At 50.4% G+C, this 24824-nt stretch overlaps 1 protein-coding gene across 4 annotated transcripts in view; it reads right to left on the bottom strand.

The window, feature by feature from the left end:
• Positions 1-24824, bottom strand: part of PREX1 (phosphatidylinositol-3,4,5-trisphosphate dependent Rac exchange factor 1) — a 178796-nt gene that overhangs the window by 75055 nt on the left and 78917 nt on the right. For all 4 annotated transcript variants that reach the window (XM_072735632.1, XM_072735633.1, XM_072735635.1 and 1 more), the window contains exons 3-6: positions 20833-20955; positions 15366-15470; positions 10047-10148; positions 1201-1362 (exon numbers count right to left, since the gene is read on the bottom strand). In XM_072735632.1, coding sequence (XP_072591733.1) covers positions 1201-1362; positions 10047-10148; positions 15366-15470; positions 20833-20955 — 492 coding nt within the window. The remainder of the gene's footprint in view (positions 1-1200; positions 1363-10046; positions 10149-15365; positions 15471-20832; positions 20956-24824) is intronic.

Raw genomic sequence — 24824 nt, 5'->3', positions numbered from 1 at the left:
CCACCAACAAACAGATGGCCCACGCCCCCCGACACCCAGGAAGCCGGAACCTGGACCCTCTGCTAATGCTACCACAGAAAGCCAAACAGGACCACGGCGACGCTCTGCAGCAAAAAACAGCACAGGGGTGGCTGGCCTCTGTCCCACCCACCATCCAAATCCCCAGCAGCTGGGTCTGAATTCGGCCGATTATACCCCAACCCTAAACTGCACGGGGAACTAGAAACACAGCTCTTCATTCTCTGGCTTTGGCAAGAGAGGAAGTCCCAGCGGGAGGAGGATGGTACGTGGCAAGCGCTAATCCACGGGACCCGCCTCCTCCCTGAAAGCAGGCTCCTGTCTGCAGCCAAACTCTCAATCTCGCACTGATACAGGGTCACATTCAGGATTCCTGAACACAGGGAAAAGAAGTGGAAATCCCAAAAGTAGCAAGCGCCAGAAAACCCAAAGGGTCTAAGCAGATGATTCAGAGAAGAATCTAGGCGTCTTTCATCTTTGCTTTTGATCCTCTGTTCCAGCTGCATTTACTCTGATATTGGTTTTTTTTTTTATTTATTTATTCAGATTTTCCCATTTCCTTCAACAGATTTGTAGGAAATCTCTAATAATCTAAGGAAGATAGGGAGGCTTAAATGAATAAATGATGCACAATGGGAAGATTTCAAGAATCCCATACCCTCATAAGCATGACAATAGTAATACAATAGCAACACCTACCATTTATTGAGTACCTACTGTGTGCCAGGAATACATGAGGAAAAAGGAGGTTCAGAGAAATGAAGACATTTGCCTAAAGTCACCCAGCAAGAGAGTGTCAAAGCCAGGATTCTGTCCTGGAGTAGACCCTTAAGTATTACAGTGGACTTGGCATCAAAAGCTCAAAGGCCTGTGGACACCAGGCAGGTACAGCAACATGTGAAGGAGAGAGACTGGGAGGGACGGGGGGCAGTGGGGAGTGAGAACCGGAGGCTCTAGTGGCTGCTGTCCGGGAGACTGGAGGCCCAGTGCTACCGATTTTTCAAAAGAAACCTGAAATTTAGACTTATGTGGACTTCACTGGAAAATAACTAAATTTTTTTTTTTTTTTTTACAGACACAGAGGCCAAACAAAACACACACTGTAGGCTGAATCTGGTGTCCAGACCACAGTGCGCACCTGCAGCTGTGCATCCCCCGGGCCCCTGTCAAGCCCAGACACACCTCCCAGCCTTCGATGTGGGACTGCAGCTGCTCCAGCGCCTCTAGCTTCTCCATCTGCCGCTTGGTCTCGTTGATGTTAGAGCAGACAGTCTTCATGGCCTGCAGGGCACTCTGGACCGCAGGGTGGTCGGGGTGCTTGCCGGGAGTCCTCTTGGCTAGCTCCTAGGGGACAGAAGAGGACAGGAATGAGAGACATCAACCCAGAGGGAACCAGACACAGCACCTAGGCCACCCGGCCCCAAGCCAAATCCCAGCTCTACTGCGTACAAACTGGGTGTCCTGGGGCTGGAGAATATCACTGATTCATTCACTCACTCATTCATTCAGTAAACATGCCCTGAGCACCCACTTCATGGAACGGCAGTGTTCTAGGGCACAGGGACAAATCTGTCAACCAAACAGGGAAATTCCTCAGCTGGTGGGTGTGACATTCTAGTAAAGGAGATGGGCCAAAATCAGGAAAAATCACATAAATAACATAATGTCAGGCAGCAATAATACTTTGAAAGCTAATCTGAATGACAGGCTCTAGGCTCTAAGGTCTTGAGAAGGGGGGTGTTCTTTCTTTTTATTTTAAAGATTTAATTTATTATTTGAGAGAGCAAGAGAGAGCACAAGCAAGGGGAGGGGGAGAAGCAGACTCCTGCTGAGCAGGGAACCTGACATGGGGCTCAATCCTGGGACCTCAAGATCATGACCCGAGCCGAAGGCAAATGTTTAACCCACTGAGCCACCCAGGTGCCCCAGAAGGTGTTCTTTCAAATGGGGAGGTCAGGGAAGGCCTCCTGGAGGAGGTGACATCTGAACAGAGACTCTGGATAAAGCAAGGGAGGGAGTCCTGCAAAAACCTTGGCGAAGAGTGTGCCAGACTGAGTGTGCCAGCAGATGCAAAGGTGGGAATGTATAAGGCATTGAACGAGGGACAGCCAGGAAGTGGCATGGTAGGGAGACAGTACCTGAGAAAGAAAAAGAGAGAAACAGACAGATCCGGAGGTCAGAGAGAAGCCACATATGCTGAGCCCACTCAGCCCCAGTCTTCTCATCTGTAGGGGAGGTACCAGAAACACCTCCACTCCCACAGGGACCAGATGGACCGTGTAAAGTGGCCAGCCTGGGCCGGCCCTCCCCCAAGCCTTCCCCCAGGCCCTCCCACCCCTGCCACCAGCGCAGGCCTGGGCCATGCTAAGGCCAAGCTTGTGTTGTCACCAAAGGGCTTCAGCCGAGCAGCAAGCATAATGAGAGAGAAACAGGAGGGAGAAACCGGCAGGACCTTAAGATTGCAGGGCAGATTTTCTAGCTGATGAGAGAAATTTCCTCAACCATCTGACCCAAACATGCCCAATGGTTCCAGTATCTCCCCAGTTCTCTGCCCCCCCTGAAAATCACAGACGTGGCGCCATGACATGCCACATGCAGGTGCCAGGGCTGGCCCCGCCCCTCCGTAGCTGGGTGACCTTGGGCCAGTCGCCCTCCCGGCTGAAAAGGAGGGATAAGGAGGACCATGGTGAGGGGGAAGATGGGGAGGATGGTGGCAGTGGTGAGCACCCACTCAGCCCTTCCTCTGTGTTTGTGAGGGAGGATCCACTATTATCCTCTTCAACAGATAAGAAGGTTGAGACAGAGTCGCCCAAGGCTCCCAGAAAGTCAAAGGAGGAGCTGGGCGTGAGCCTGGCCGTCTGGTTCTGTCCACGGTCACAGTGAATCCCAGGCTCCAGGACGTCGTGGGAAAGTTCCTACCTGGGAAGCACTGAGTCTCTGCTAGCCATCGTCCATCTGCTGTCTGACGACACATGCTGGCTGTGACAGCGGGGGCCATCTGCCAAGCCAGGGTGTCGTTCTGAGCACTCCGGGCAGAAAACCAAGGCCAGGACGGCCCTCCTCCATCCTGCCCAGCCTGAAAATGAACAACCTCTCCTCCGTGGGACACGGCCGCACGGTCCTGAGGCCCAGACGTTCTGCAACCTCAGGACCCTGAGAGTTTACTGAGCACCTGCCACGCCCTGGGGCCACAGCAAAAGGGAAGCGAGGGACGGGGACGTGGAGTCTGGGCTCTGGCAGAAGGGGCTCCCACAGGGGAAGCGGGACCTGACAACAGCCCCGGGGGGGGGGGGGGGGTGGATGCCACCCAGATCCACCAGCCAAGGGGAAGGAGGGTGTGATCCGCAGCTTTGACAAAAGGAGGTGCAAGCAGGCTCCTCAACAGAGGGAGCGCCCAAGGCCACTGCGGCTCACCACACAGGAAAGAAGCTGAACGTGCGCTGGGTGTCAGAGCAGCTGCGGGCAAGGTGTCAGTGCTCAGCCCGACAGGCAGGATGGAGGTGGGCGCTGCGGCCAGGGAGCGCGGCGACCGGGGCACACCGGGAGAACTCTGACTTCCTGTGCCTTCCCGGCAAGATGCTGACAACCAATGCCAGATCCCTGGCAGATAAGGAGCTCATTTCATAACATCAGAGTCAGAGAAGAACTCCGAAGGAATGAGCCAAAGCATCCAGTAGAAAACGGGCAAATGATAAGAAGGGGCAACTCTCATGCAATGAACCCTTCCCACCCCTCCCCCACCACCCTCTCCTCCTTGGACCCCACCCCCATTCCCTCCCCACTCAGAGTCCACACACAGCCAGACGCTGTCGGAACAAGATGAGGCCCTGTTCCTCTCCTGCTCAGAACCTTCCTGAGGCACCCACAACACTCGGAGAGGACAAAGACCCCACAACGGCCCACAAGGCCCTGCCTATCTGGCCCCACCACCTCTCTGACCTCACTCCCGCACTCTCGTCCTCAGACCCTCCTCTGGCCACTTCACTGTTTCTCAGGCACAGCTCTACCCCAGGGCCTTTGCACTGGCTGTTCCCTCTACCTGGCCGACTCTTCCCCCAGGTTCCCATACGGCCCCCCTCCTCACCTCCTCCAGGTCTTTGCTCAAAATGCCACCTTCTCAGTCCATCACTCCTGGCCTTTACCAACCCTCTTCGTCTGAGATATTTTTCCTCCACGGTACCCATGCCACCTCTACAAGTATATCTGTTTCCTATTCATCCACCCATTGTCTGTCTCTCCCGGCAGAACCCCAGTCCCATGGAGGTAGGGCTCTGGGCCATTTTGTTCCCTTTGTATCTCCAGCACCTAGGACAACACCTTCCACAAAACAGCTGCTCAATAGTTGGTGAGTAACTGAATGGCCTCCAAAACCCCTGACACTGAGCACCAACCGTAGCTCTCTCCTGGAGGGAATCAGGAAGACTCGAGGGATTTGTGAAGAAGAGAACATTCTCACAATGGGATGCACTGCTTTCCAGTGCTGCATGTCCCAAATCTGGGGACACCACTCCCAGCCATCCCCTCGCACCAAGAATTGATGCCAACAGCTCCTCAGGGATGGACCATGGTCCGTCCACAGGAGTGCCACACCCCCGGGGGCCAGGGAGACAGCACTAACAACTGAATAACGAGGTCTTCACCTGAGTGTGGGCGACAGCTGCATCACCCGCAGATAGATGTAGGAGGTGCAAGGCATGCCGAAGACTCTGCAGGGCCCCAAGGCTGAACCCCAAGTGGCCATTCTGCAAAAAGCATCCCTGACACAAGCCCACTAGAGCAGCAGTCCCCAGCAGACGGCTCCCAGGACATGCCCCATTTGGCCCCAGCATCTTTGATAAGTTATGAACCAAGCAGACATTTGGAAATCAGGAGCTTTCACTTAAAAGTCCCAATTTCTAGATCTAGAAACAGCTGGCAACACCAGGGTGGTATTTCCATAGTCATTCAGTGGTAACTGGGCAGGAGCGATAGGCACCTACTATGTGCCAGGCACTGTTCTGGGCACTGGGGGAACAGCAACAAGCGGAACAGGCCCAAGCCCCTGCCCTAGCCAAGCTGACATCCTAACGAGGATTCAGAAAATCAATCTGTACACCCGAGTTACAGGACAGAATGTGAGTGAGGGAAAGGGATTGTGAAGAAAAATAACAGGGTGAGGGGACCGACCATGGCAGAGGCATTTCTGCTATAACTGGGTTGGTCAGGCAAGGCCTCTCTGAGGAGGGGACAACGAGCAACAGAGGCCTGACAAGATCAGAGAGTGAGCCTCAGGTTATCTACGGTAATGATGTCTCAAAAGAAAGAGCAAGTGCAAAGGCCCTGGGGCAAGAACCTGTTTGTTGTGTTCAGAGGATGGCAAGGAGACAAGGGTGGCTGGAGCAGAGGCGAGGGGTGATCAGAGGAGAAGCAGCGGAGGAGATCAGAAAGAAACAACTGTGTGGCACCTTCTAGGTGACAGTGATGAAGAATCTGGATTTCGATCTGAGTGACAGTGAGCTGCCGGAAGGTTCTAAGTGAAGAAGTGCCTGAACTGGCTTAGGATTAGCTGCTGAGTTGAAAAGAGACTGCAAAGGACACGGCAGAGGCAGGAAGACCCAGTGGGGGCTATGGCAGGGACCCGGGAGCAAAGTGGAGTGAAGCAGCTACAAGGTCTAGACTTGGGATAGACTCCAAAGGCAGAGCCAACAGGACCTCCTGAGAGACTGGATGGAGGGTGAGCCAGAGGCAGCTTGGGTCTGGCTTGAGCAACCAGAAAGGACAGGCCATTTATGGAAATGGGGACAAAGGGGCGGCGGGGAGAGGAGCCCAGTCTAGGGAAAGGGGAGGGCCAAGCATCTGGTTTTGGACATGTTAGGTAGGAGAGGCCCGTCTGACATCCCAGTGGGGAGGCTGAGTGCACAGGAGAACAAGTCTCCAGCTTGGGAGCCAGGTCCAGGTTGCAGGTTGGACACAGAAATGGGGTTTAAAGTCATGGGAATGTCCACAAAAAAATGTCCACACTCATGTTCATAGCAGCATTATTCATAATAGCCAGAAAGTGGAAAGAACCCAAAGGTCCATCAAGCAATGAACAGATAAACAAAATGTGGTTCCCTACGACGGACTAGTATTCATCCATAAAAAGGAAGGAAGCTCTGATCAGCACTGCAACTGAGGACGAGCCTGGAAAGCACTGTGCTAAATGAAAGAGGCCAGATATGAAAGGTTACATATCATATGATCCCATCCATGTGGAAGGTCCTGGACAGGCAAATCCCAGAGACAGGAAGTGGCCGAGTGGTTGCCAGGGGCTGGGGCAGGAGGGAAAAGCCCCAGTGACTGCTGATGGGTCTGGAGTTTCTCTTGACAGTGAGGAAAATTCTCTAAAATTACGATGATGAAGGTTCCACGATGTTTGAACATATATATATACATAATTTTTTTTTAAAGGCCACAAGGTGGATGGAGCAAGTCTAGAGAGAGAACCTCCTATGCTGAGGTCCAGATGTGGAACCAGCGAAGGAGACTGCAGGGAAGGGGCCAAGGATATAAGAAGCAAAGGAGAAATAGAGGGGCTGGAGTGGACAGATGCACCCGTCCAGTCTGCCCCCCATCTGCCTTGTCCCGCTTCCGTTAGGTACCAGGCCTTCATGGGGCCCAGTATGACCAGAGCCTAAAGGGGCAGGGGCTGTCACATGTGCCACTGCGTGTCCTGAACCACGCCAACCACTAGTGCGCAGCAAGTGGCCCAAAGAGATCTGTGCATCACCAGGAAGCAACCCAAAGGGACCGTGACAGCCAGCCTCCCCTCAGGCACTTGTCACTGGAGCACCAGCGGCATTACCCCAAACCTGAATCATTTCCCTGGAAACGCTGATGGAAAACTCAACAAAGCCTAAAAATGCCAACTGTCTATCCTGAGCCTGGGCCGAAGGCTGAGATAGAATGTTCCGGCTATTCTTAGGCAATGTTCAAGTTCAGCTTTTTGGGGCCATTCCCAATGAGGCTTTCATTCTCGCCTCTTCTCTCTTCCCACCCGGGCCCCTTGACCCTGTTCGCCTACTGGATTCGGAGTTCAGCTCCAACAGGGGGATCAGAGGGCCACGGGGACATCTGCGAGGGCAGCAGAGCTGCAGGGGCCAGGGTGGGGGGAGGCCTGAGGGTTTGGGCTCATGGTATCGTCTTTTCAAATCGTCTGGAAAATGTGACAGGAAGGAGGAACCCAGGAGGGGCACAAAAAGTCGCCCTCGGCTCCAGCTGTGGTCTGATGAGAATGTTCCAGCTGTGGGTGCCAAAGGCCAGGACACAGAGCAAGCCCGTCAGGCGGGGAGCATGGCACGTCCCCACAGGAATCCAAGGCCCTTCTGGCTGGTCCCCCCGGTGCTATCTGAGCTCCCGATAAACACAGCTGGAGACCGAGGAAACCGGGCGAGTAAACAGCCATTTGGTCAGGAGAGCAAACCCACAGCCTGGCTTCGTCACTGTTTCCTGTGGGCAGTTCCTCTCCCACTGGTTGCCGGCCAGTTCTGTTTTCTCTGTCTGTTCTCCTGGGAATCCAGAGCCCACAAGTCCCCCCAGGCCGAACTGTGCCCGCCCCCGAACTGTGGGGCTGATCCACCCACACACGTGCGCCCAGGTCCAGCTCCACAAGCTGTTAAAACATGTTATGGAAACTGCCACTCCAAGCACCTGCTGAGACTCTGGGCTTTTCCAAGCTCCAGAAACCAAAGGGTTAACACCTGGGGAGGCATGGCTGGATTGTGAACCTAGAGCTGGCATTTCTTCTAATGGATCAAATGTTCAAGGTGCGAAAACCCAGGAAAGAGCAGCCACTGAGCCACAAAACACAAGACCACTGACCTTCCCAGACCCCCACTTAAGGAACTGAGGAGGTCAGCATCCCCAAAACCCAAGGACTTTGGCAGCTTGACTCCCCAAAGTGCTTACCTGGCAGCGGAGCCTAATGGTCAGAGGGCGGGCCTCTGGAATGGGCTCAAATCAGGGTTCCTACTACTTAACCTAACATGTGGCTGTAAACAGGCCACTTCATCTGTGCCTCGGTCTCTCCAACAGGGCTAATCACAGTGCCTCCCTCATCAAGTTGTTCTAAGAATTAAGCGAATAAATGTTCAATCATCGTAACAACTGTATCTATAATCATACAAACCCCATGTCACAGATGAGAAACTGAGGCAGATGGAAGTGACCCGCCCAAGGTCAGGTAGCTAGTAAATGGCAAGGCCAGAATTCAAACTCAAGCAGCCTCTGGCTGCAGAGCCTGGCTCTCATCCAGGGATCAGCAGACTTTTTCTGTAAACAGCCAAATAATAAATATTTTAGGTTCTGGTGGCTACATCCGGTCTCTGTCACATACTCTTCCTTGTTTGTTTTTTGGGATTTCTTCTTTTTTTCTTTAAACAATGCTTTAAAAAATGTAAACATCATTCATAGCGCATGTGTCGTGCAAAAACAGGCCATGGGCTAGATCTATCTGGCTCATGGGCCACGGTGTTGCCAACTCCTGCCCTAAACCACTACAGAAGACTACCTCTTAAATGCTGATTACCAGTTCAGGTTTGGAAAACACCCTAAAACACATCAAATGAAGCACTTTGGTAAGTCTAATTTGATCCACAGGCTACCAGTTCTACCAGGAGCTTCTTCTGCACCCAGGTGAAGAGCTAGCTACACACAGCATTTCAAACACGTGTCTGGGGGTCAAAGAACCACCACAGACAGTCCTTTTGAGACCCCAGGGACAGACAAACAGCAGCAGGCCAGAGGAGGTGCAGAGAGAACTTTGTCCCACCGACCACGGCTGCACACATTAGAGGCCTGTGTCCACAGACAGAGCTGATGGCCCCAGAGAGGGTCTGGTCCAGCTCACAGAGCCAAGGGTCACCCACCTTGTCCAATAGAAAGTCAAGCTCAAGAATGCCCTAGTAATCCTCCCCTCTCCTCTGCCTTCCAGGTCACGGAACAAGGATGCATGTGGCCCCAGTGACAGGTGCATGATTGAGGCACCACCAGCCAAATTAATCCACCAGCAGGGACCCCAAAGAACAGCTGTCAGATGCAAGGCCTTCAGGATGGAGCCAGGGCAGGCTTGGGCCAATAGCCACCATTTCCAAGCACTGAAAACCCTGGGTGTAGAGTGGAAAATGGTGGCAGAGCCATCCACCCAGCTGGGGATCTGCCCAGTGGCCAACTCTGAAGCTGAGAATTGAGACTTCTGGGGTCGCCACACAAGCAGCAAATCTTCCCCTGGTCTGGCCTAACGAGATGAAATCAAAGATGAAGACAGCAGGTGTGTGGACAACTCAGCAGGGCCAACCTCTTCCATAAATAGCCAGATTGTGATGAGGAGGTCCTGCATCCTCCACCCACGGGCTCTTGGCCTATGGGATGTGATTGGTTGGAGGCTGGAATACATGACATAAGTCTGCCTTGATTAGAGCTCATTTGCTCAGTGTGATTGGGTCAGGCATGGAGCAGATAACCCTGATACCAGCCAATGAGAACGTAATGCTGCCCAGTTCACTGCACTGGACCATGTCTCAACCAGAGTCCAACACTGCCCAGCTCCTAGCCACTGGGGTAAAGTGCAAGTCTGAGCAGGTGGGAGAAGGATAGATGGCATAAGCAAAGGCTTCATGTAATTGGTTCAAATTAATCCATATGACTCAGGCCCAAACCATTCAGAACATCATATTCTTCTAGCCACAGATGACCAAAGCCTGAGTGACTCCTCAGGACTTATATCAGAGCTACTAGAAGAGAGGTTCATGCTTTCCCACTGCTCTTGAACTTGAGGAGGTGCGTAGTCAGAGAAACACAGTCATCGGCTACCACACTGAATATAAAGCCCAACAGTGGAAAGCAGAACTGAACACAAAGAGGCAGGGTCCTGGTAGGATCCAGTCCGGCCCAAACCAGTGCAGTCCCTACTCGTCTCAGCTACTTGAACCGACAAATTTTACTTTGTAAGTCAGTCAGAGCTGGGATTTGTCACCTCAAATGCAGAGAAAGGAGTTGGGTGAATGTCTCACCTTGAGGAGGAGGGGGTACTTGCAGATCCTCTGAATTGGAGACAGCAGGTAGCCCTCCAAAGGGATGTCCGTGGTCTTCCGGCCTCCCAGAAGCATGCAACTCTGCAAAGGGACACAAGACCTTCATTAAAACTCGCCAGGAATGGCAAAGGGATTTGGCCACCTTCTCAATAAGCACAGGAAGCACTCTCAAAACATGGCTACAGACTTTGGAAGCATTTAGCAACACCTAGAGGAGATGGAGGTATGCATATCTATAACCCAGCACAAAGCCTACCTAGATCAGGACCTGGCAACCTTGGTCCCTAGGCCGCATCCCACCCACTCCCTTCGGGAATCAAGGTTTCACTAGAATCCAGCCATGTCCATTTGTTTACACACCTGCAGGTTGTAAGGTTGCTTCCAAACTACCATTGCGGAGCGGAGTAGTCCTAACAGACACTGTATAAAAAAAGTTTACTAATTCCTGATCTACTGAAACTCTCACACATAAGCACCAGGACCCAGGAACATACGCATTCAAAACTGCCTCGTTTGGAAGGGCAAAAAATGAAATGCGACCTGAAAAGCCACCAGATGAAGAACAGAAAGGTACACCTATAGGTTTATATGTTGCCATGCTACATGGCGGTGGAATGAGGACCTGACACTGTGCACAGCAACATGGACAGGCTGCAAAAACAAAAGGATGTGTGTGCTATGAACCTGTTTATATGATGCTTTTAAAAACACACAATACAAAACCAGGCATTGTTTGTGGAGAACACATCTGTAGTAAAATACAAAGGCAGGGATGGAAGAAAAATAAACCAAACGTTAAATGGGAGTTAGCTACCCCTGCAGAGGGAGGGGAACAGGGCTTGGAAGGTGAACTGAGTCCCCCACCATAACCCCTCATGGTCCTGTCCTGGGGCTCACTAATGTGCCCAATATACACGCATGCATGAAGGAATGAAGGGAAAAAGTGAAGAATGAGCAAACTGCCAGCACAGCCCACAGTCCCAGCCTCCCTCCTCAACACCACGCTGGCAGACTACAAATGAAACAGGAGCTTCTGGGGAAAAGAATCCTCATCCTAACACTCATTCATTCATTCACTCACTCATTCTGCAAATATACATTGTGTGCTTACTATGGGCTGGGAATGGTTCCAAGCACTGGGGAACCTGCCCAACAAAGCAAATTCCCTGCTTATACTCAAGTGAGAACATTAAGCCTGTGCTTACCACGTGCTAGGCCCTGTGCCTTATGCTTCGCCTATATAAAGTTCATGTTCACAGGTCCCGGATGACCAGGGATGTTATCTCCCCTTTACAGATGGGAAACTGGAACAGATAAGCGAAAGGGCAGGTCCAAGACTCAGAGCTACTGCCTTTCAGGGATCTCAGCAGGCCCTCTACTTGGGGAAGCAGGATCCCCGGGACCCCAGGTCCCTGCTCTGGCAGGAGCTGCATGGCTCCCACCCCCACATCTCCCCAGGGCACAGATGGGGGATCGGAGCTGTGGCAGCTGGGAGATGCCAGGCCCCACACTGCTCACACTCAGGCCTTTGTCCTCTGAGCCAGTGCTCGCCACAAGCTGCCCTGGTGATGTCAGCTCCGGGCAGAGAGAGGGGAGCCTGGCGGTAGGGGAGTGTTTTCCAGAAGCCCCCAGGACCTGGCGGGAGAAGGTCCTGCCTCTTTGTCCGAGATCAAGGGGATTTCACATAACTGTCAAAGCTGCCAACTGCACTTCTCCCCCAAACACACCAAATTCTTGTTTCACTTTATTTTCATTTAAGGAAAAAAAAAAATGCAAACACACACAGGGCTGCCATTCACTATTCTAGCAAGATTACGCTCCAAGCACTATGGGAAGAACTTTTGAAAATTATCTCTTTAAATCTTCCTCCTTCACAGAAGTGATTTGGGTGAGGTGTCACGTTATGAGTGCATATAGTGCATACAGTAATATTCTGCAATAAAAAAAAGCTTTTTAAGAATCTCAGATCCCTTCCACCATCCAAACGCTCCTTCATTACCTGGCCTCTTGATCTGATCTCACTTTCTCCCACATTTCCTCTCTGACTCTCCATTCCAGCTACCCTGGCCTTCTTGATATTCGTCAAACATCCTTCTACCTCAGGACCGTGGGATACACAATTTCTCTACCTGGAATGCTTTCCTGCCAGGTGCTTCTTGCCTCTCTCTCTTACTTTTACCAAAGTCTCTGTTTAAACATCGCCTAAGACACCGTTTCCCCACAGACCAATCTAAAATAGCAGCCACCACCCTGACTCCCTCCAAACATCCCGTCATCCTTAATTTATTTCCTCCAGAGGACTTAACACCATGTGACATATCATGTAAGTTTCTCCTACCAGAATGGCTGCTCCAGGACAGCAAGGACTTTTCTTGCCTTGGTCATGTTGTACCCCAAGGCTTAGAATGAATGAATAAATGAATAAATTACTCCCATCTTACAGACAAGAAAACTGAGTACAGAATGATGAAGCTAGCTATCTCTTAGCTAGCACACAGCACATCGGGACTGGAAAACCAGACCATGTCTGTTCCCAACACCTTAATACCCCATGATGGACTTGAGATGGCTTTTCTGCAGGTGGCCAAAAGCAAGGAGGGGGAAAGATGTTGCATGTGCTGGCCCTCTCCCATGTCCTCCCCCTGCCTGATCTGGCCCAGCTCAGCTGCTGTTGGGAAATGGCAGCCTGGCCCACCAGGAAGACTGCAGGAGACAGAGGAAGGAAGGAAAAAGAATGGGGCCCTTCCCATCCCACCACCCTGCTAACACCATCCTGCCATCACCTGCTTCCCAAGACCCAGCTGAGTCCAAGAAGACACCCCCAGGAAGAGGGCTCCTCAGCCAGGAGCCTAGATTACAGCTGATTTTTTACAGGGACTACAGGACTAAAGTCATCAAGGCCATCACAGAGGCAGGGCCAGGTGTCCGGGCTTAGGCCATATGACTTCATCTTTGCTTCTGGTCCAGACCCTTTATTGAATGTACAAAACTGGAAATGTAAAGAGGCAAGTAAGAGCAGCCAACAGCATCAGTCCCAAACACTAAGACACATGAGACATAAGTGGCAATCCATCGGCCCATTGGCCCTTCCTCAGATGCTCACTGGAAATGGACCAGGCAACATGAACATACCAGTGACAGAAACGTACATTTTGAATCAAAATTCTGGAAATGCTTTGTTGGAGACTGTGCATCAGGGAGGAGTGCAGGTAATAATTTTATTATGTAGTTTAGCTCTCTATGCATGGAGTTAACATTCCTCGTGCTACGTCAATTAGCTGTTCTTCCTTTGTGTGCTTTATTCTCTATGTGCGGTCAGGAAATAAAACAGTTCTTGGGGGTGGGGGTGTTGGCCTTTGACTGAGCAGGGGATTTAGAAGTGAGGGATCGGGATTCGAACCCATGAGCAGTTCAATCACTTCTCACGTACTCTCGGAAGTCACTTAAGATTTTGGTCATCAGAATCACCTGTCGGCAAAGGCTATGCAGTGTCCCCTACTGTATTCTTCCAAGACAACAGAATTTTCATCTGGGCTCACAGCTACATGCCTCAGCCCCCCTTGCAGTTGCATGCAGCCATGTGAGTCAGTCCTGGATGTGAGTAGAAGAGATGTGTACGGCTTCCTGCTGTGCCCTTAAAAGGAGACAGGTGGGCCCTCTTTCCCAACTTCCTGCATCCCACTACCTGGAATGTGGAAGCAGTGAGAGGTCAACTTAGACCACATTGATGAGGTCACATCCCAGGGCACTGGCCCCCAACACTAGGCCCCCTATACCAGCCTTAGACTGTCTACATCCACCTTGTTCGCATGACAGAGAAATAAACGCCTACCTTGTTTAAACCATTGTTATTTGGGATGTCTGCAAAGCAGACAAATGTAGAATTTAACTCATATACAACAGACGGTGGCTGGTAAAGCTCCAAGGAAATCACAGGTGAGAATCTTTATACACAAGTGAAGCTCTCTGCAATTGTAGAGAAGACCATCATGGATGTCTGCCATCTGGCCTGATCAATGTCTATTCCCAACTTACTTGTCCAAGTGCAAACCAAGCATCCTTTAGAGCTCCACCCCACCCTTAGGGCCTGTGCTATGTACAGGTGGAGCTGACTCCACCCTCCAGCTCCAGCAGTGACCAATCAGAGCAACAACCAAACCCTCCATCTACAGTAACTGGTTCAGGGACAAGGTCTTGAGCCAAGCTGAATCAATAAGCATCAGACCCAGGATTTTTGCTGTTAATGCTGAGAAAGAGGAGCTCTTTTTCCCTAAAGCTGCTCTGCTATTAGAAGTATAAGCACAGGGATCCCTGGGTGGCGCAGCGGTTTGGCGCCTGCCTTTGGCCCAGGGCGCGATCCTGGAGACCCGGGATCGAATCCCACATCAGGCTCCCGGTGCATGGCGCCTGCTTCTCCCTCCGCCTGTGTCTCTGCCATTCTCTCTCTCTCTGTGACTATCATAAATAAATAAAAAATTAAAATAAAAAAAAAAGAAGTATAAGCACAGAGCTGCAGGGCACCTGGGTGGCTCAGCGGTTGAGCATCTGCCTTCAGCCTAAGTCGTGATCCTCGGGTCCTGGGATCGAGTCCCACATCGGGCTCCCTGCAGGGAGCCTGCTTCTCTCTCTGCCTATGTCTCTGTCTCTCATGAATAAATAAATAAAACTTTAAAAAAAAAAAAAAAGGACAGAGCTGCTGGAGGCCATGTTGGCACCACATGGGGAAGCCTCCTTGGGAAAGGAGCCAAGGCAGAGAAAAGCAAAACTAAGAGACACATTTCTGATGACATATCTGAACACCTAGATTCTGCTGTGCCTGAAACCCTCTGGGTCTTAAACTTTCCAGAAAAATGAACCCATAATTTTTTTTCTTTTTTTGGCAAAAGCCAATTTTAACTGGATTTTCTTTCCCTTACAATTAAATCATCCTAACAATACAATCATTGCTACTGCTCTTATCAGGATCATTACTTTAGACCAGGAATTGGCAAACGTGGCCCTAGATCTAGCCGGCCGCCTGTTTTGTAAATAAGGTTTTACTGGAACCCAGCCATGCTCCCTCCTTTATATATTATTTATGGCTGCTCTCATGCTGCAATGGCAGAACTGAGTCGTTGTGACAGAGAGTACGTGATACAAAAAGGCAAAAATCTGGCCCGTTACAGAAGACGTGAGGTGATGCCAGCATTACCCCAGATGTTAAACCCAGCTGGGCGTGGGTTGGGCATGAAGCTCTCCTGTACCCAGCGACTTGCAAGCCTGAAGCTGCACAGAAGGGCAGGTGACAAGCAAACTTACCAAAAGGAAGGCGCGCACAGTGGGGATCTTGTTGAGCTCCACAAGCAGCCGCAGGGCCTTCTCATGGTTGCTGCAGTATTCCTCATATACGCAGAACTTGTCCTTCTGCAAGACAAGGACAGAGCCTGTGAGAGAGAGCCTGTGGCAGGAAAGCAGACACTCTGAGATGTGCCGACAGCTGGGCCAGCCTGGGAGGAACCCCATGACCACACAGCAGGAGGGACCTCGGGTAAGGTGGCTCCCACTCACTGTGGGCCTCACAGCCTCTAGTCCTGCCCCAAGTCTGCACCCAGAAGCCTGAGGAACCCTTTCAGGAAGCACAAGTCCCAGGATCAAGTGTGCAGACTCAAGCCAGCAGCCTGGGCCTGCCATCCTGGCTCTGCATTTCCAAACGTGAACTCGGGCAAGTTACCTGGCCTCTCTGTGCCTCTGTTTCCTCATTGGGAAGGTGGAGTTACTAATAGCCCTTAATTCATGGGGTTGTTAGAGGGATTAAATGAGTTAAAACAGGGATGCCTGGGGTGACTCAGCAGTTGAGCGACTGCTTTTGGCTCCGGGTGTGATCCCAGACTCCCGGGATCGAGTCCCATATTGGGCTCCCTTCATAGAGCCTGCTTCTCCCTCTGCCTGTGTCTCTGCCTCTCTCTGTGTGTCTCTCATGAATAAATAAATAAAGTATTTAAAAATAAATAAATAAATGAGTTAAAACATAAGGCTGTAGTATATAGTAAGTGCTCAATAATGTCCACCATTAGTATTAAAGTACAAGCCAGACTGTGTCACACCCCTGCTTGAAAACCCCCTGGTAGTATCCTTATGCTACAAATGAAATCCAACCCTTGATTATGAATTTCAAGGGCCAGATAATGTGACCCTGCCTTTCTTTCACCTCACCTCACTGGCCTTCTATCTACTCCTTGAATTTACCAGCCTCTTCCTACCTCAGGGCCTTGCACTGCCATACCTTCTACCTAGAACATTCTTCCCCCAAGCCTGGCCACTCCCCAAACTCAGCTTCCACCTCCTGAACCAATACCTGGATTACTCCAGCTAAAGTAGCCAGCCAGGAGTAGTCTGAATTATTCAGATTATCAGTTTATGTCTTTTCCCACATAGCAGTCAGCTCCCCAAAGGCAGGGACCACATCCGTCTTACGGAGGTATTCTCTAACCCCGGCACAATGTCTGGCACACAATAGGCCCTCTGTGAACACTCAGCAAACAGTTAAGTTAAACACCTACTGCTGGTTAAGTTAAACACCTACTATGTGCGGTGCCCCACACACATGAACCTGAAATGTGTAGAGTGGGCTCAGGAATGTGGTAAGAAAGTAGATCCCTGGTTGCGACCACACAGCAGCACAATTTTGAGGCAAGGGGATAGTTTTCTTGACCTCCAAATGCCCCTCCACTGGACTCTTTCCAATCTAGAGGTCACCTGTGGGTCACCAGGTCTGTAACCGTCAGTTAGGGCCTCTGGGAACAGCAGGAAGCTCTACACTGAACACTCTCAGTTCCAAAAGGCTCACAGAACACCACCTCCCAACGCAACAAACCCTAAACAAGGATGTCCTGGGTAAGGCCACTGGACAGGAAGGGCTGAAGGGCTCTAACCTTGGGCTGGGGGTTGGGCAGGAGACCCCAAGAAACTAAGGAAGGAAGAGGTGGGTCTGCAAAACAAGCAACTCATCTTGATTCTAAACAAACCCCCAGTCATCCTGCCTATGGTGGCTGCAGGAAAGAGAAAACCAAAGAGGAGGGAGAATGGGTTTCAGAATCAGTAAGCTACCCCTCCAGGCTCAACCCTGAAGGTTCTGGGTGTGCAATCTGAGCAGACGCCCTAAACAGTGAAGGGCCCACAGCCAGAGCCGCTGGCCGGCACCGGGTGTGTGCTGAGCACTTAGTACCTGCCACACGCTGCTCTCTTGCAATGAGAGCACCCTCATCTACTCCTCACAATAACCTGGCAGGTAATTACTCTACCTGCCCCATTTGCACAGGGGAAAACCAAGGAAAAGTCACAGGCCCAAGGTCTCATGCTACTCAAGGAGTGGGGAGCTATCCTTATGTCTGTTTTTGTAGATGAGGGAACTGAAGCAGGGAAAGGAGAAGCTTGTCCAAGGTCACCCACTACTTAGGGAGCACGGGGCTGGGTTTCCGACCCAGGTGGTCTGGTTCTAGAGGCACTCTAAACTTTTTCATCATTATCTGCAGCACCACACACACCCCAAGCTTAGGTGGTGATCTGTGACTTGAGATTTGGGCCCTTTGGCATTCCCTTCCCCACGGAAAGGCACTGCGCAGTCCAGGAACTCTGGTAGGCCCTGACCCCACCACCCCCATAGGTCTTCCTTCTCATCTGTGTTCTGTCCATCACCTCCCCCCTTCACCCCCCCCCTCCCGCACCCTGTGAGCTCCATGGGGCAGGGGCGGGGAGGGCAGGGTTTGCATCTGCCGGGGTCACTGCTATAGTGCCAATGGGGACTGGAGTCCCTGGTGGCGAGTGGGCAACATGACTACTTAATGAATGAAAGCAAGAAAGCAGAAGGAACTGAAAGAGGCCCAACAGGCCTCCAACCAGCCCCACCCCTCTTCCAGATAACCCTGATCTACCACAACTGCAGCCTTGGCTCTTCACTGGACCATGTCTTGTTTTACCCACCCAGCATCCATTCCCCCTTCTTCTGGTCATGGCCCCAAATTTTCCCCTGGAGCCACCTCCTCACTCTGAGCCCACTGAGCCCGCCCCACTCCCAGGCACAGGCACAAGTGAGCATATGACCCAGGCCAACCCAAAGAGCAACCTGTCCTGGCAATGGTGGCCATGAGCCCTCAAAGACTCACATTGGAATTACTGTGGAGAGAAACTCTCTTTGAACTGTCACTGTTGAGCTGGCAAAGTATCAGCCTCAAACTGCTGAGGACCACCTCTGCTACTCTGTGAGGCACACACCCACCACCCCTCAAGGATGAAGCCAACAGAGGAAATCAGACCTAAAGATAAAAACCAAGTCTTTTTGGGGGGGGAAGAAAATGAAAAACTGGACCCAAGCCCTGTGAAGTGACAGGGTCTCGCTGTCCATCTTCATCTTCATCTGCATGATGAAAAGGTTGGGTCAGAAAGCAGAGGCCAATCTGTTTATTGTCACATGCCAACCCCAACTGATGAGTAGCACTGGCTGCAACACTGGTGAGAAGATTTCTGGAGCCCCCCCCAGGGAGCCCGGAGGCAGAATGCTGTGATTGATTAGTGATGTCTGCTATGGCTACAGGCGAGGAGAGTAAGTGATAAGATTGCAGCAGGTTTGCCATTCCTCATACCCTGAGCCCCTTCTGTGACGTGCTCTGCCCTCTCCTTCATCTTGCAAAAAGGCCAGGGGACCAAAGGCTTGAGGCTTTGAGTAGTTAAATTTAGCAAATGGCAACACCCCCTCCTCTAAACCATGCCCAGCTCCCTCACTCCCCTGCCCTTCGTTGAGCCCAGTCCCAGCTGTATCCCAGGCCCAAGATCCAGCAGATATGGAAATGCTGCTTTTGACAGCTAAGAGCCCAAGCATTCAATTTCCTTGTAGGGGCCCCACAGGGGGCTCTGATTGTTGTGCCAAGAAGAAACGGACAAGCAGTTGTGCACACACAGATGTGGTGGGTGGAGAACATGTGGCTGAGGGTTTGGGCTGTGAAGGAGGAGAAATGGACAGGTGCCAGCTGGGGACAGCTGGGGAAGAGTGTTGAGCCCCCAGGGAGGGTTTAAGGACTGTCAGAGGTGATGGCTGCTGTCCACAGTACCCAGGGAGTGACACATACTCCACAGAGACCATCTGCTCCAAACCACTCCTTCACACCCCAAAAGACTAAGACTCAGAGAAGGGAAGGAGCTGACCATGTAGACATCTCCTCCAGCACAAAGGGGAGCATGAGATCCAGGTCTCACTTTTGCAATGGTTTCTCCAACTTATCATCTGCCTGTCCACACAGCCTGGGATGTCCAGACCACATGACCTCCCTGCTCAAAACCTACAACTCTTAGAATAAGATCCCTCTAGGATCTGCCCCCATGGAATCCCTGCACTGCCTCCATCACTCAGCTCTGCTCCAGCCACACCAGGTTGCCTGCCTTCCTCCCAGGTACATGCCTGTTCCCCTTTCAGAGCCTCTGCCCTTGGTAGCCTCTTCCTCTGGAATGTTCCTTCCCAAGATCATCCCATTTCATCACGTTCCAGAGAACTGCCCTGACCAGGGTTGCCAGATAAAATACAAGATACTGAGTTGAGTTCAAAGTTCAGATGAACAACAAATCATTTCTTAATGTAAGTACATCCAAAATAGTGCACTATTTTTTAACATAAGTATGTTAAAAAATTATCTGTCATTTACCAAATTTATTCAGATGTCCCGGGTATTCTTGTTTGTTCAATCTAGAAACCCTGCCCCTGACTTCCCAATTTCAAACAACCTCGAGCAGTCATTCTTTGCCACCTCTTTATTTCATATTCTTCACAACCCGTGACACCATCTGAAATGGCCTTCTCCATTTCTCCAGCCTATGAGCCTCACAGCAAGAGGAATAAATCCATCTTATTTAGGGCAGCAGCCTCAGAGCCAAGTACAGTGCCTGGCACCCAGTAGGTATCTCATATGTAATCAGGAAACTTATCATATAAGATGGTGAAAAATGTAAGCCCTGAGGCCAGACAGCGATGTTTCCAAATCCGAGCTCCAATTCTCACTGGCTGTGTAAGCTTACATTATGACTTACCCTCTCTGGGTTTCAGCTCCCGTATTTTCAAAGTGAGAACAATAGTAGTACACACAGTTGAAGGCTGTTGTGAAGTCTTAATGAATGAAGATATGTAAAGCACTTAGAACAGTGGCCGGCATAAAGGGAATGTGTGTGCTAGTTTTGTGATCAACTCAGGAGTTGGAGGTTGGGTTTTAGGGTGCCCACACCCTCCTTCCTCCAGCCATCCCCTCACTATTCCAAGCAACTTGGTAATCCTGCAGGAAGACAGAGGCTATTATGAAAAGTATCTGCCTCTCTGACCAGCAGCTTAGGTAGGAACCTAAGACGCCCTCGAGGTCCTGGGGTGGCCAAGCTGGGACTCATACCCAGGTCTGTCTGACTCAAGTCCATCCTCTTGGCACTGGCTACCCACATTGCTCCCTCTGCTGCAGAAGGCCCCTGCCAGACTAGGAGGTCATGGGAACCCCAGGAAACAGTCATTCAGCAAGGAGCCCTGAAGAAAAGGGAGCCACGTTCTCTGTGGCTTGAGGGGAGGCAGAGCCAGCTAAATCCACCACTAATCTGCTGGAACTGAACTGATTCCCATTGCTCCTGGGAGCAGAGGCTGCACCTGCCCTGCCTGTCACCTGCCTCTCCATCTCCCAGACAGGCCTGCGGAGGATGCCAGGGAGGAAGCCCACTTCCCCAGAGTCGCAGGCTCCAACAGGGTCTGGGTCACCATACTTACAAATCTTAAGAAAACATTCCCAAGTTCATGCTGAGACTGAGGCTCGGGCTGTAAACAATACTCCAAGGCAGCCAAGAAATCCTTATGAACTTCCAAGATGTCTTCGATGTTCGAGAACAGGATCTATAAGGAAAAGTGAAGCCCGAAGATTGTGTTAATCAAGGCACAGAGGGGGAGCAAAATCAAGCATTTAAAAAAAAAAAAAAAGACATAACCCAAAGTGTGAATGAGGATATAATGCAACAGGCACTCTGATACACTGGAGCCACTTTACCACTAATAAAAATAATGCTAAAACAAACTATGGCCAACATTGATCACACAGGATTAACGCTTAATCCTGTGCTAAGAACTTAACATGCATTTATGGCACCTAATGCTCACTGCAACCCCATGAGGTAGAGACTACTGTCATTCCCCATTTATAGAAGAGCAGGGACCCAAAGTAAATTAACATTCTCAAGGCCACACAGCCCAGTAAGCAGCAGAACTGAGTTCACACTCAGCATGCAGAGAATGTAATATAAGACATTTGTCACAGTTTTCATAGTGGCCAGACAACCAGCACATCCAATCATAAGACTGATTTTTAAAATGATGAGGTTAGTTCCACGTACCTATTAAAATGCTGTAGCAAAAGAAAATATGATAGGGAAGGACGTCCAAGATATGCCATGTGAACTTACACAAACAATATATAAGTGCTTTTTCCCCCATATGAGTCTACAAAGTTTGAGATGCGTGTACAATTTGATCCATTAATTCTACATTTTAGAATTGAGCCTGTCCATCAGTGGTCTCCAACCAGGGACAACCGTGTACCCTAGGGGATGTTTCCCAATGTCTAGGGACATCAGTGGCCATCACAAATTGCAGGTAAAGATGCTACCAGCATCTCATAGGCAGAGGCTAGGGATGCTTTCGACATCCTACAATACACAAGACAGCGCCTCACCCACAGCAAAGAATCATCCAGCCCAAGATGTTAATAATGCCAAGGTGAAGAGCCTGGTGGATAGTCAAAGACATACTATAGCCTTCTTTACATATTATAGTCTTATTTGCAAAAGCAAAACACTGGGGAAAAGGCACACATCCAAAAGGGGGACTCATCAAATACTTAAATGAACTGGACTGGTTATAATTAAATATATTGTACATGCTGAAATACTATGCAGTCTATGAAAAGAATCTGCAAATCCTGGGATGATCCTTAATATATATTACTAAGTGGGGGTGGGTGGAGAATCATGGTGCGAAGCAATATTCTAGCATGGGCCCATTTGTGTTTTAAAAAAAAAAAAAGGAGGGGGGATAGGATGCCCGGGTAGCTCAGTCGGTTGAACGTCTGCCTTCAGCTCAGGTCATGATCTCAGGTCCTGGGATTAAGCCCCCCATCAGGTTCCCTGCTTACCAGAGGGGTCTGCTTCTCCCTCTCCCTCAGTCCCTCCCTCCCTCCACTCGTGCTCTTGTTCTCTCTCTCAACAAAAAAAGAATAAATAAAAATTAAAATTAAAAGAAAGGCAATCCTCTGTAGGCTGGCAAAAGGAGAGACTAACTGAATGAAGCATCGAGCTGGCAACTAAAGGGACCTTGGGAAAGAGAACTAGGAGCACTTTATTTACTTAAATTCTTTCTGAACTGCATAAAATTCTTTTTCCCTTTTTTTAATAAGAGGTATATTTTTTGAAATTTAATTTCAGAGAACAGAACACAGTACAATGAATCCAGTGAAGGGCTCTTCCCCCACCCATCCCAGGGAAAGGGGGGGAAGGGTGGGGGGGGCTCACAGCAGGGGTAACCAGTGTCACTACAGGTTTCTGTTTCCCTCTAGGGTTCCTTCCTCCTTCCTTCAGCAAATACTGAATGAGCACCTGCTGTTTGCCAGGCTCGATTAGAGGCCCTGGGGGGATACAGTGGGGCATAGACACGCGCATGCCTCCGTGACATTCTAATACAAGGGGACAGACAACAAGCAAGGAACTAAGCTAGAATATTCTAGAGGGTCAGAAGCACTAAAGACAAAAGGAAAACGTGGAGGGAGTCCCAGGGTGGGGCAGAGGGCCAAGGACAGCCACTCTGAGAAGGTGACATGTGAGCCAAAGACCTCAAGGAATGAAGACCAACCTGGGGGACCTTTGGAATGCACCAGAAAGTCTGCAGAGGGAGATGGCCTGAGGGTAGGCAGGTAAGTATGAGGGCTGGAGGCCTTTCCTCAATGGCTGCATTGTGAGAGGGTGAGGGAGTCTCTTCCCCACCTCGCCCTGCGGGACACTCATCCTGGAAGGTGGTTGGAAGAATCACCTGCACCATCTCACTATTCTTCTTGTCTGGTTCACATGGTTGAATCAGTTTATGTTAAAGACCCACAGGATAGATCCTATTGCTATACTTCCTCAAGGGATGACTGCAAAACTTCAAAATAAATATCTGTCTCCTGAGTGTATACCCAAAAGAGAGCCTGTGTCCACCAAAAGGCATACATAACCATGGTCATAAAAGCCCAGAACTGAAAATAACTCAAATATCCAACAAAAGGAGAATGGATGGTCAATTAAGGGACACTCTGTACTAGGGATGATGAACCAGCAATTACAGAGACTGGATCAGAGCCACACATAACAGCCCAGGCAAATCTCACACACATCACAGTGAGCAAAAGGCACCAGACATGAAAGAGCTCACTTTTTTTTTTTCTTTTTTCTTTTCTTTTTTTTTTTTTGAAAGAGCTCACTTTTATCTAAGGCTCACAAACAGGCAAAACTAATCAATGGTTTACCTTTGGGGAGGGGGCATTTACAAGGAAGGGGACACAGAGGAGCCCGTGGGGGTAGGAGATGCTCTGTCTTCATTGAGTTTGTATTTATAGGTCTGTTCATATGTGAAACAGCATCACGTTCGATACTTAGGATGCACCCTTTACTGTATGTGAGTTAGAGCTCATGACGAAAGTAATTTCTAAAAAACTGTAATAAATTACAATTTAAAGTTCTAGTGATTTTTAAATTGCAATAAATAAATGAATTGTGATAAACACACATAATAAATAAATAGGTCCTCAGCAAATATTTGCTGAACAAATGAATGCATGCATAAAATGCTTAAATCCCAGCACTATTAGGGACCAGCCAGGCAGTGACCATGAGCGGGTCTCTTTACATCTAAAGCCTCAGCTTTCTCATCCAAATAACTGGACTCAGAATTATCCACTGTGGGCAGCCCAGGTGGCTCAGTGGTTTAGCGCCGCCTTAGGCCCAGGGCATGATCCTGGAGACCAGGGATCGAGTCCCATGTTGGGCTCCCTGCATGGAGCCTGCTTCTCCCTCTGCCTGTGTCTCTGCCCCCACCCCCCACCCCCCCGTCTCTCATGAATAAATAAATAAAATATTTTTTAAAAAATTATTCACTGTAAGGTTACTGCCCAGACTGGTCAAGAATGGGGGGGGGGGGGCACCACAGGCAACATCCTGTTTGACCAAGTCCTTTGTGTGCTATACATGTCGGGCACCTCTGACACCCACCCGCCCTGTCTCCTTCCTCCCCCAGACCAGGACCCCAGAGCCCCCAAGAGCTAAAGGCAGCTTCCCAGAGAGTGAGGTCACACTAGAAAGCCAGGCCTGGGGAGTGCAGGGGCCTCCTCCATGCACACAGAGGGCCTATTGACGTCCTCCCGAAACTCCCCAGAGCCACAGCCAAGACGAAGGCCGGACCCAATTACTCAACTGCTCTGCCTTGACACTCAATGCCCAGAGCAGGGGCACAGGCCAGGGCTGCCAAGAGGGCAGATGGAGGTGCCAGGCTCCCAGGGGCACTTGGGAAGGGATTTTCTGCTGGCTCCACGCCAGGAGGCCTGGCACAGAGAAGGCTGGAAGACAGGATGGCCATGGTGAGCGAAGAGACAAAGTCTTGAGGCTGCGTCCTCTGATGTCTGCCAAGCGCAGCTCACTCTGGGGCCCCAGACCCCCCAGGGGCTGCAGGGAGCAAGCTGTGGG

This window comes from Vulpes vulpes, chromosome 14 (genome assembly GCF_048418805.1).
Source record: "Vulpes vulpes isolate BD-2025 chromosome 14, VulVul3, whole genome shotgun sequence".
Classification (NCBI taxonomy): Eukaryota; Metazoa; Chordata; class Mammalia; order Carnivora; family Canidae; genus Vulpes; species Vulpes vulpes.
The sequence above is the reverse complement of the archived record's forward strand: the minus strand, read 5'-3'. Positions and strand labels throughout refer to the sequence as shown.